Source organism: Otolemur garnettii, unplaced genomic scaffold (assembly GCF_000181295.1).
Source record: "Otolemur garnettii isolate 467f Iridium unplaced genomic scaffold, OtoGar3 scaffold00079, whole genome shotgun sequence".
NCBI lineage: Eukaryota > Metazoa > Chordata > Mammalia > Primates > Galagidae > Otolemur > Otolemur garnettii.
The window spans coordinates 8,360,903-8,373,904 of NW_003852474.1; the positions used below are offsets into that span (position 1 = coordinate 8,360,903).

Consider the following 13,002-nt stretch of genomic DNA (forward strand, 5'->3'; position numbering starts at 1 on the left):
AAAAAAAAAGAATAACCTAGTACACAGTAGGGGATGGGGGAAGGGGAGAGCTGAGAGAGGGAAGGAAGGACAATGGGGGGGTCATAGTATGTGACACACCTTTTCAGGGTGGGACACAGTCTTAAGAGGGACTTTACCTAAGAAATACAACTAATGTAACCTGGTTCAAAAAAAAACTAAAAATAATAATAAAAAATAAATAAAATCTATTAGGACTTAATTTATGGCTAACATAGGGTCTATCCTGGAAAGTGTCCCAGGTGCACTCAGAAGAATATGTTTACTGTTGTTGTTTGGGAGAGTGGCCTGTATATGTCTGTCAGATCTAGTTGGTTTATTGTATTATTTAAGTCCTTTTTTTCTCACTTATCTATCCGTTATTGAAAGTGCAATATTAAACTCTCAAAAAATAAATAAAGATATCCTTTAATAGGTAAATGGATAAACTTTGTTGTGATTCATCTAGATAATGGAATATTACTCAATGTTAAAAATATACAAGCTATCAAACTATGAAAAGACACAGAGGAACTTTAAGTACATACTGCTAAGCAAAAAGAGTTAATATGAAAAAGTCTACAAATTATATGACTGCAACTATATGATAATTTGAGAAAGGCAAAAGTACAGAGGTAGTGAAGTGAGTTCTGGTTGCCAGGGTTTAGGTATAAGGATGGATGAATAGTAAAGTATTTTGGGAGCAATGAAACCATTGTTTATAACACTATAATGGTGTATATATGTCATTTTGCATTTGGCAAAACTCATTGAATGTACAACATCAAAAGTGAACGTAATGTAAACTGTGGACTTATAGTAATGTTGTCTCAATATAGTTTTATTGATTGTAAGGTAAGTACAATTGTGTGGGGGGATATTGATAGTGGAGGAGGTTGTAAATGGGTGGGGCAGTGGATATATGGAAGATCTGTATAATTTCTGCTTAATTTTTATCATGAACCTAAAACTTGTAAAATAAAAGCTATTAATAAAAATTTATTTTTATTTAATAAAAATTAAAAAAAAAAGAAAAGAAAATGTGCTGGAGCTGTGGCAAGTGTCACTGTTGTTATTGTGCTGCACATGGTGACTTCACCATGCAGGAGGATAGGAGTGGCCATCCTGGTCAGCCTGTCAGTGCCCTGAGCACCTGTGGCCTCCTCCCACCCTCTGGTCAGCTTCACTGAGCCCCGTCCTAGGACAGTTGTTCCTTCCTCCTGTTTCTAGGGGCCTCACTCTCTTGGGGACCTCTGCCTTAATTTCCTGCTCAGGACCAATGGAGTGTTGTCATGTCTGATCTCTCTCAGCTTACCATTCTGTCTTCCACCCCCATAAAAAAAAGAAGATAAGGTTTGGAGTTCTGGTGAAGGCTTAGCTATGGGAATTAGGAAGTAACATGTCTTCCTCTGAGAACTGGGGACTTGCTGAATAGACAGTGATCAAAATCAAGAGGCAGGAAGATAAAGAGACTTGCGTAGTGAAGTAGGGTATGAAATCATCGGCAGATGTGGAATAAATGTGGGACCCAAAGATGGTTGAACATGAGTTCAGAGAGTATGTTGAATTATCAGTAAGGATTGGCAGGCCTTTCTTTGAGAGTAAAAAGTAGTCAAGATATGGAAATGGTATATATTACATTTTATAAAGAAAGACTGAAAACCTATGATAATATTCATGAAACCAGTACTCTACCTGAATTGTGCTGAATTAGAATTTATATTGCAGAATGGATAAATGGAATATGCCAGGTATACCTGTATTTCTTAGCAAAAATTCTATTTCAGTGACTTCCTTCAAATTTATTTTATCTTATTTTTTTCCAAAGATACTGGAAAATTAACATTTATTTAGATATATTTATTTGCACTTATTTGTATAAACTCATTTTAAAATAAAAATTATACTATTACCCCACTGCATGCATATTAATATAGGTTTACATTTTAACTGGCTGAATATAAGAGAGCTGTATTTATGTTTGTTTTAAAGCTTATTTTAAAAAATTCTATATACTTATATAACAGGCACAGGAAGAAATTGCCCGACTTCGAAGAGAAATGATGAAAAGCTGTAAGTCTCCTAAATCAACAACAGCACATGCTATTCTCCGGCGGGTGGAGACTGAAAGAGATGTAGCCTTCACTGATTTACGAAGAATGACCACAGAACGAGATAGTCTGCGGGAAAGACTAAAGGTTGGACAGAATTTTATCTGTATGAACATATGTGAAACACAGATGCAGTGACATTGAAAGCACTTTGTTGTTTTGTTTGTGTTTTCTAAACAGATTGCTCAAGAGACAGCGTTCAACGAGAAGGCTCACTTGGAGCAGAGGATAGAGGAGCTGGAGTGCACAGTTCACAATGTAAAAATCACTCTTGACTGTACACTCTCAAGTCTCAGTGGCTTTCCTTTTCCTTTCCCTTCTACTGTGTTCGGAGTTCTTTTATTTTTCTAACTAGTGTGTATAGTCCTAAAATGTGTGTAAATTGTCACCTTTTCACTAGCTTATTTCATTCTAAAAACATGAGTAAAGGTTTTATGTATTAGATTGCAAAGGGTATACTTAAAAAAAAAAAGTTAGGGTTTCATTCTCAGAGATTTTAGCAACTTTGCCATCTCCCTATTTTGTTAGAGATAACATTTTTACCTAAGGGGTAAGTAGGACAGAGAAAATTACAATGAAATAATTTTTTTTTTTTTGAGACAGAGCCTCAAGCTGTCCCCCTGGGTAGAGTGTCATAGCATCACAGCTCAGAGCAACCTCCAACTCCTGGGCTCAAGCGAGTCTCCTGCCTCAGCCTCCCGAGTAGCTAGGACTACAGGTGCCTGCCACAACACCTGGCTATTTTTTGGTTGTAGCCCTCATCGTTGTTTGGCGGGCCTGGGCTGGATTTGAACCTGCCACCTTAGGTGTATATGGCTGGTGCCGTAGCCACTTGAGCCACAGGGGCCAAGCCAATGAAGTAAAAATTAATGAACAAAATATATTTAAACTGAGTTTAAAGGTAAAGCATCACCCTTTTGCTAATCAAGGATTTGAAATATATATTGAAGATGTTTTTAATATATAAACAGAAATAAGGGCATTTAACTTTCTGTTACAAAATTTAATTGAATACATTTATAAATTCATCTGTGATATTTTGTTATAATGAGTTTAAAAAGCATCATATAGGAGAAAAATAATTTTTATTTTTGTAATCCCATTTTACATGTGTAATTTGTTATGTTGGACAACAAATAAACAACAAATAAATTATTTTGTAAATAAGATATATATGCTATAGTCAAATTGAGCCAGATTGAAAAATTTAGACTGATACACAGTGATAGGCTTTATAGAAAAGCTACAGAGTGGTTTGTTTTTGGTCCTTCTACACAATACCTTGCCCATAAAACCTCCAACAGCAGTTAGGTCTAATCTAATCATCCTATCATGTAAATCTTGCCATACATCACAGTTTTTACAGAGGGACTATGTCTCTTCAGGAAGATTACTGAGGCTTTTTAAATTATGGCTGTAACCTTGTCATTCTACTCATATAGCTTGACGATGAACGTATGGAGCAAATGTCAAACATGACTTTGATGAAGGAAACCATAACTACCGTGGAAAAAGAAATGAAATCACTAGCAAGAAAGGCAATGGATACTGAAAGTGAACTTGGTAGACAAAAAGCAGAGAACAATTCTTTGAGGTAAACTCAGTTACCTTTAAACAACTAATAGTTACTATAACTAATAGCTCTGTTTTTTATAGTATATTTTATAATGAAAATTGTTTGTTGACTTTAACTTCCAAGAGATTATGAAATAATAATAATAATAATATTATAAAATCATAGTTTTTCAGTTAATAGTAGAAAATTCAGCACACATTGAACAATTTTTCTAAGATCCATCACAGACTAGACATGCTACACAACTATGACTTGCACTTCTAAGTAATCTTACTTATAAATGTTTTTAGACAGACTATGTTATGGTCCATTATTTCACTTCCAAGAAACACAGGCACAGCATCCTTTTTGATTTACCCATGCCAGTTTCAACTTGCTCAGTTTATCTGTGTTGCTAGGAGAGTTTCATTTATTTCTATCTATGAGGGTTTTATGTTTCTTGATTTTTATGTATATTGAAACTTTTGTAATTACCCACGTATTTGCAAAAGACTTCAGTGTTTAACTGAAATAGCGTTTACAAAGTCCTTCTGGTTACGGAGCATATGTGACTTTAGCATTTGATTATTTAGTTTACCTTTATAACTTTAAATTCTATTCTGGGATATAAATAGTATAAGAAAACATCAGGCCTAGGTTTGACAGTTGCTTATAAATAGGGTGGGTTACAATTTACAGAAAAGCCATAGCAGAGAAAGAGGAGCATGTAATCGAACATCTATTAGTTGAATGCTAATACTGTCCTAGTCCTTTCTATATACTAGTATGGTAGCAGAAGAAACATCAATACAGGCAGTAAGTCTGGGAGGACTGAGTCATTGAAGACCTCTAGGTTAGTGGTTTTACTGTTTGTCAGTGTAAGAAATAGAGGTTCTGTAGATTCAGTAACACTTCAATAGATCTATGAACATGTGGTGCATAGGTTGGAATCACTTGGCAGGACAGATAATCACTCAAATTCCTTCCCTTCACTTGTTTTTTCCTTTCCTGTTTATAAGAATATTGCAAGCTCAAATAAAACAATAATAATAAGACAAGATGACAGTATAACAAAGAAAACCTTGGAATACAGAAAATAGAGAAAAGTGTGAAGAAAATTTAAATTACCCATGATTGTATAACCCAGGGAAAATTACTATTAATATAGATCTTTTTTGAACCAGAAATTTGTCTGTTTTCACTTATTACATAAGCTTTCTATGTAATTGGGACCAGCTCCTATATAGTTTTATATTTGACCAATTTCACTTAATTATATACTATAAGCATTTTTCCATGACTTTGGAAGACTTTCAAAAGCATTTTAATAATTTTTAAAAATATTCTAATAGTTATGTAATAATCGGGAGAGGCTGAAATCACTTTAAGGCCAAGAATTTGAGACCAGCCTGGGCAATGTAGCCAAAAAAACGTTTTTTCAAAAATTAGCTAGGTGTGGTGTTATGCATCTGTAGTCCCAGCTACTGGGAAGGCTGAGACTCTACTATAGAGATTTTTTTTTTTGAGACGGTGTCTTACTGTATCATTCTTGGTAGAGTGCTATGAGGTTACAGCTCACAGCAACCTCAAACTCTTGGGCTTAAGTGATTCTTATGCCCCAGTCTCCTAAGTAACTGGGACTATAGGCACCCGCCACAACACCCAGCTATTTTTTGTTGTTGTAGTTGTCATTGTTGTTTTTAGCAGGCCAAGGCCAGGTTTGAGCCCACCGGCCCTGGTGTATGTGGCTGGCTTCCTAACCACTTAGCTACAGGTGATAAGCCCAAAGAGATTGTTTTGAATTTTCTAAAATTTCATATAAATGTAATCATGCAGCATGTATGCTTTTGTTGGCCTGCTTCCACTCAGCATAAATACTTTGGGATTTATTCCTATTGTCATGTTTAACAAACAGTTCATTCCTTTTGGTTGCTAAGGAGTACTGCATTGTATGGATATACACATAGACATTTGGATTGTTTCTAATTTGGGGCTCTAATAAATAAAGCTGGTAAGAACATTCTATATTAAGTCTTTGTGTAGACATGGTTTTATATCTCTTGAATAAATAACATACAAGTAGAATAACTGAGTTATATGATGGATTTATGTTTCATTTGACAAAACCATTATAATCAATTTTCTAAATTGATTATATTATTTTAGTTTATATTCACACTAGTAGTGTATGAGTGTTCCAATAGTTAAAAAGCTCACCAACTTGGTATACAGTATCTTTTTAATTTTAGCCATTTTAATAGGTATGTAGTATGGTTTTAACTTGCCATTCTCTAATGACTTATGACTTTTAGTGTCCATTCATGTGCTTGTTTGCCATCCATATATCTTTTTTATTGATATCTGTTCAAATCTTCTGTATAGTTTCATTTAGTTTATGTTATTAAATTATGTATTCTAGATATAAGTCTTTTTTCAGGTTTATGTTTGAAACTATTTCTCTTTTAAAAAAGCAAAAGATTTTTAAGTGAAGTTAATTGATTTAAAAACTTATGTGTAGCATTTTGTGTTTTTTAAAGAAACCTTTGTCAAGCATGAGGTCACTGAATTTTCTCTCATTTTTCTCCTAGCAATTTTATAGTTTTAGCTCTTAACGTTTAGAACTGTGAGCCATTTCAAGTTAATTTTTCTATATGCTGTAAAGTGTAACTCGAAGTTCCCATTTTTGCATATGGATGTCCAGTTGTTCCAGCACCATTTGTTGAAAAGACTATTCCTTCTTCACTGAATTGCTTTGCATCTGTGTAGAAGGTCAGTTGTCTGTGTGGGTTTATTCAGCTTTCATCCTCAACATTCAAAACTACCTATTAGAACAGTTAAACCAGGCCAAAACAGTTCAGTATAGGCTTCATGATACAAGGCTCTTGAAAAATGCTAATAACCCACAACAGGAGATACTGATCAAAATAAAAGATATTTTTGGAAGCTAATGGTCACCGTTCCTTCTTGTATCCCCCCTTGTATAAGATTAATAAAGGGATTATTGTACTGCAAAGACAATTTTATTTTGCGTATCACTAGCCAGAACTTTTGTCCTTAGTTACTACATAAATGCTATCTAGGGCCAATATCCAATGACATGACCATTTTGTGCCCACAGTTCACTTCTGTATTAGCATAACTTATGGAAGCACATCTATATGCGAAGGGTTAACACTGAGATGTAATCAGATATCCATACTATCGATGTTTTATGGACAGAAATGTAGGAGATACATTTTTTATTTTTATTTTTCTTCTTTTTTTTTTTTCCAACTTTTTTTTTAGAGACAGAGAGTCTCACTTTATCACACTCGGTAGAGTGCTGTGGCATCACACTGCTCACAGTCCTGGGCTTAGGTGATTCTCTTGCCTCAGCCTCTCGAGTAGAGGAGATACATTTTTAATCTCCTTTCATTTGAGTAACCTTATGTAAAAAATAAATCAATAACTTAGAAGTTCTAGTCTCCAAAGGACATTTTCAAATGTAAATATAGAAATGGTTATAGACAGTAAAATTTTTAAGAAACATCTTCCATGTCCATATCCTCTTGTAATTGCTGTACTGTTTTCTCCACAAGCTGCTTTCCTTTGCTTGCAAGAGGGGCTCAGATAAGATGGATGTTTTGCTTGACTTCTTTGATGTCCTCAACTTTCTGTAGCTCTTTATTTTTTTTCAATCTGCTCATTATAAATTTAGCTTGATGTTTCTGTTTGATCTCTTCAACTCTCTTCATTACATCAGTAGTTTTATTTCATAGCTCGCTCTGGTATTTGACAGGTTCATGTCTGTTTTTCAAATTCAAATGAATTATTTAATGTAAGCTTTTTACCAGCTGCTTTCCAGAATGCTTTAGCCCACCTGACCTTGCAAGGATTGCACTTCGTTTTGAGGGTTTTATGGCATTTGGATTTACAAAATCTGCACACCTTGTGATCATTGTGGATAGACATCATGCCGTGGCCAGGGCAGATTAGCTCCAAACAGAAATAACACTTCTCAATATGCATGTTGAACATGTGTGGGTCCCCCCACTGACCAAACACCAAGCTTGAGTGGAAGTCGGCATTCCTTGTTTTTGATGACCTTGACAATTTTGAGAAACACTGATCAGGTATTTTGTAGAATGTCTCTTGATTGGGGTTTGTTTGATGTTTGTCTCATGATCAGACTATGGTAATATGTTTCTGAGAGGAAGATCACAGAAAGTGCCATTTTAGTGTACATATATGTCAAGGGTATCAATGGTATATGCAGTCAATATGCTTTATTCCTGTTGATTTTGATCTCACTGTAGCACTTGCCTTTTACAGAATGTCATATATTTGGAATCATCTAGTATGTAGCCTTTTGAGATTGGTTTAGCAATATCCATTTAAAGTTCATCCATGCCTTGTGTACCTTGATAGCTATTTCTTCTTATCACTGAATATCCCATTGTCTGATACATCACATTTTGTTTGGTTTTTCATCTATTGAAGGATATCTTGTTTGCTTCTCTGTTTTTGGTAATTATGAATAATCAAAATTATGAATAATATAAAACTGGCATAAACTTTATTATACAGGTTTTTATGTAAACACAAGTTTTCAAATCAGTTTAGCAAATAGTTAGGAGCATAATTGCTAGATCATATAGTAAAACTATATTTAGCTTTATTAGAAACTGCCAAACTTTCTTCTAAAGTGGCTATACCATTTTGCATTCCTATTAGCAATAAATTTCTGTTGTTTCATGTCCTTGCTAGTACTTCATATTTTCTTACTTTTGGATTTTAGCTATAATAGTAAGTATGCACTGATATGTCATTGTTATAATTTGCAGTTTTCTAATAACAAATGATATGAAACATCTTTTTATGTGTTTATTTTCCATTTTTATATCTTCCTTGGTAAACCATTCATCTAACTCTTTTACCTATTTCTAACTTTTTAATTTACCTATTGTTGAGTATCAAGAGTTCCTCGTATATTTTGGATATGTTTTCTTTTTCTTTCTTTCATTCTTTCTTTTTTTTTTTTTTGAGACGGAGGCTCATCTTGTCACTCTCAGTAGAGTCCTATGGCATCATAGCTCACAGCAGCCTCAAACTCTTGGGCTCAAATGATTCTCTTCCAGCCTCCCAAGTAGCTGGGACTACAGATGTCAAATGATTTTCTCCCAGCCTCCCAAGTAGCTGGGACTACATGTGTCCGCCACAATACCTGGCCATTTTTAGAGATGAGATCTTGCTCTGGCTCAAGCTGGTCTCAAATGTGTGAGCTCAGGCAGTCCACCCACCTCAGCCTCCCAGAGTGTTAGGATTATAGGCATGAGCCACTGCACCTGGCCCTTGGATATATTTTCTTATCAGATGTATTTTGAAACTATACCTTCCCAGTCTATGCTTTGTCTTTTCATTCTTTTAACAGTGTTTTTCTGGGAAGCAGAAATATTTAATTTTAATAAAGTCCAACTTTTCAACTTTTTCTTCCATGGATTATCCTTTTGATGTTATACATGCATATTTAAAAACATACCACCAAACCCAAGGGCATGTAGATTTTTCTCTTATGTTTCCTTCTGGAAGTTATATAGTTTTGCATTTTACACTTAAGGACAATGATTCATTTTGATTTAATTTTTGTGAAAGATGTAAGGTCCATTAGGTTTGTATATGGACATGCTAAAAATTATTTCAGCACTATTGATTCTCCATTGAATTACCATTATCCCTTTGTCAAGGTTCACTTGACTGTATTTAGATGGGTCTATTTCTCAGCTCTCCATTCTGCTCCACTGCTCTGTGTAGGGTCTCTCTGTGTTGCCCAGGTCAGCCTTGAACTTCTGGGCTCAAGTGATCCTCCCACCTCAGATGTATCTGTTTTGCCAAACCATTATCTCTTAATTACTGTGGTTTTATTATTAAATCTTGAAACCAGGTAATGAGAGACCTCAAACATTGTCTGCTTCTTTGATATATATTGTCTATTCTGAGCTTTTTGTCTTCCCATATATATTTTAGAATCACTTTGTTAATGTGTATGATGTAGTTGGCTACAGTTTTAATTGAGATTGCTTTGAATCCATAGATAAAGTTGAGAACAATTGTCATTATAACAATATTGGATGTTTCAATCAATCAACGTGAAGCAACTCCCTATTAAATCTTCTATGAATCTTTGCTAAAGTTCACTGCATATAGATATTGTACATAAATTTTCAAAAGTTCTAGGCCACTTTTAAGTCAAATATTTTTTATTTTCTGTTCTATTATTATTTTTCTCTTTTTTGGTATTTTAAGTACACCCACAGTTCTTGGATAGTCTGTCTTTTTGTTTGTTTTTCTTTCTGTCTATTGTTTAATTCTTTTTTCTCTTTGCATTTCAGTTCAGGAAGTTTTTATTGACTTATCTTCAAGCTCAATGATTGTTTCCTTTAATAGTGTATATCAAGGGCAGTTTTCATTTCTGCTACATTGTTTTTTATTTCTAGAATTTCCTTTAAATTCTTTCTTAGAGTTTGTATCTCTCTGCTTATATTACCCTTATTTTATTATTATTATTATTAAATTCTACAATATTATGGAGATACAAATGTTTTGGTTATGTGAATTGTTTTGGGACAGTTTGAGCCAAAGTTTTAAGTGTGGCTGGTCGCCCAGATAGTGTGTGCTGGGCGTGAATTTAAGTGTGAATTCACTTAAGTATGAATTTACCCACTCCTCCTCCCACCTTCCACCTGCTTGATTTCCACTGAGTGCTGTTTCCATGTGTGCATCTAAGGGTTGATTGATTACTTCCAATATAATAGTGAGTACCTGTGGTGTTTGTTTTTCCATTCTTGTGATACTTCATTTAGAAAAATGGTCTCTGGTTCCTTTTTTTAAATGGCTGAATAGTATTCTATGGTGTACATATACCACATTTTGTTAATTCACTCATGTGTTCATGGGCACTTGGGTTGTTTCCACATCTTTGCAATTATGAATTGTGGTGCAGTAAACATGTGAGTGCAGGTGTCTTTTTATAAAGTGTCTTTTTTTCCTTTAGATAAATACCCAATGGTGGGATTTCTAGATCAATCGGTAGGTCTACTTTTAGTTCTTGGAGGACTCTCCATACTACTTTCCATAGAGGCGGTACTAGTTTGCAGTCCCACAGTGTTCCTATCTCTTCACATCCTATCTCTTCACATCCACATCACCACTTGTTGTTTTGGGACTTTTTGATAAGAACTTATTCTCACCGGAGTTAGGTGATATCTCATTGTGGTTTTGATTTGCATTTCCCTGATAATTAGGGATGTTGAGCATTTTTCATATATTTTTTCACCATTAGTCTGTCTTCTTTTGAAGTTTCTGTTCATGTCTTTTGCCCACTTTCTAATGGGGTGGGTTGTTTTTTCCTTTTTGCTGATTTGACTTTGTATCTGGTTATCAGCTATTTATCAGATATATAGCATGCAGATGTTTTCTCTTATTCTGTAGGTTGTCTATTCATTCTAATGACTGTTTCCTTGGCTGTACAGAAGCTTTGTAATTATTGATTTAATTAATTTATTTTGTTGCTGTGATTGCTTTTGGGGTCTTCTTCATAAATTCTTTGCTAGGCCAATATCTACAAGTTTTTCCAACATTTTCTTTTAGAATTTGTATAGTTTTATGTCTTAGAGGTTTAAGTGTTTTATCCATCGTGAATTAGTTTTTGTGAGTGGCAAGAGGTGTGGATCCTGTTTCAGTCTTCTGCAGATGGTTATCCACATTTTCCTAACACTGTTTATTGAATACAGATTTTTTTCCAGTGTATATTTTGTCTGCTTTGTCAAAGATCAGATGGTAATGTAAAGATGATTTTATATCTGGGTTCTCTGTTCTGATCCATTGGTCAGTGTCTCTGTTCTTGTGCCAGTACCATACTGTTTTGTTTACTATAGCCCTGTAGTACAGCTTAAAGTCTGGTTGGTAAATTGACACCTTCCAATTTGTTTTTTTTTTTTGCTTAAGGTTGTTGTGGCTTAAGCAAATAATGGGGTGTTTTCTGGTTCCATATAAAACGTAGAATTATTTTTCCCAGTTCTGCAAATAATGATGTTGGTATTTTAATGTTGATTGTCTTGGATCTGTAAATGACTGTGGGTAATATAGACATTTTAACAATGTTGATTCTGCTGATCTATGAGCATGACATGGTTTTTCCATTTGTTAAACTTCCTTTGCAATTTCTTTTCCTCAGTATTTTTTAGATTTCCTTGTAGATTTCCATGTCTTTTACCTTCTTAGTTAATATATACCTAGGTATTTTGTTTCCTTTTTTGCTGTTGTGATATGTATTGAGTCTTTTATTTAATTCTCAGCTTCACTGTTGGTGGCATATAGGAATGCTACTGATTTGTGTACATTCATTTTATAACCTAAGACTTTGCTGAATTTATTTATCAATTCCACAAGTCTCTTGGCAGAATCTTTGGGATTTTCAGGGAAGAGTGATAGTTTGACCTTTTCTTTCCCCATTTGGATACGCTCGATTTCCTTCTCTTGCCAGATTGCTCTGGCTAGGACTTCTAATACTATGTTGAATGAAACAGATGACAGTGGGAAACCTTATCTGTTTCTAAGCAGGAATGCTCTATATTAAGTATGATGTTGGTTGTGGATTTTTCACATATGGCTTTTCTAATTTTGAGGTATGTTCCATCTATGCCTATTTTTTATGAGCTCTTATAAAAGAGTGCTGAATTTTATCAAATGCTTTCTCTGCTTTTTTTGAGAGGATCTATTACGGAGTCTTTGTTTTTGCTTCTATTTGTGTGGTGAATCCTTACAGATTTGCAAATGTTGAGCCATTCTTGCATCTCTAGGATGAAGCCCATTTGATCACGGTGTATTATTTTTTTGATGTGCAGGTGTATATGGTTTGCTAGGATGTTTTTGCATCTATATTCATAAGGGGTATTGGTCTGTACTTCTATTTGTTGTATCCTTTCCTGCTTTGGTAGCAAGGTGATATTGGCTTTGTAGAATGAGTTGGGGAGGATTCCTTCTCATTGTTATACATAATTTATGTAGTATAGGTGCCAGTTCTTCTTTGTGTGTCTGGTAGAATTCAGTTGTGAAACCACTTTGTCCAAGACTTTTTTGTTGGAAAAAAAAATTTTTTTTTGAGAGAGTCTTAATATGTCACCCTCGGTAGAGTGATATGGCATCACAGCTCACAGCAACCTCAAACTCTTGGGCTTGAGTGATTTTTCTCTTGCCTCAGCCTCTCAAGTAGCTGGGACTATAGGCACCCACCACAACACTTGGCTATGTTTGTTGTTGTTGTTGTTGCAGTTGTCATTGTTGCATTAGCTGGCCTGGGCC

At 34.6% G+C, this 13,002-nt stretch overlaps 1 protein-coding gene and 1 pseudogene across 2 annotated transcripts in view; one reads left to right on the forward strand and one right to left on the reverse strand.

Annotated features, from left to right (window-relative positions):
- The window catches only part of TSGA10 (testis specific 10), an 89,804-nt gene that overhangs the window by 13,197 nt on the left and 63,605 nt on the right, over positions 1 to 13,002 (forward strand). For both annotated transcript variants that reach the window (XM_012807946.2, XM_023515773.1), the window contains exons 3-5: positions 2,025 to 2,195; positions 2,289 to 2,366; positions 3,551 to 3,702. In XM_012807946.2, the coding sequence (XP_012663400.1) occupies positions 2,025 to 2,195; positions 2,289 to 2,366; positions 3,551 to 3,702 (401 nt within the window). The remainder of the gene's footprint in view (positions 1 to 2,024; positions 2,196 to 2,288; positions 2,367 to 3,550; positions 3,703 to 13,002) is intronic.
- LOC105887395 lies at positions 7,182 to 7,671 on the reverse strand (annotated as a pseudogene).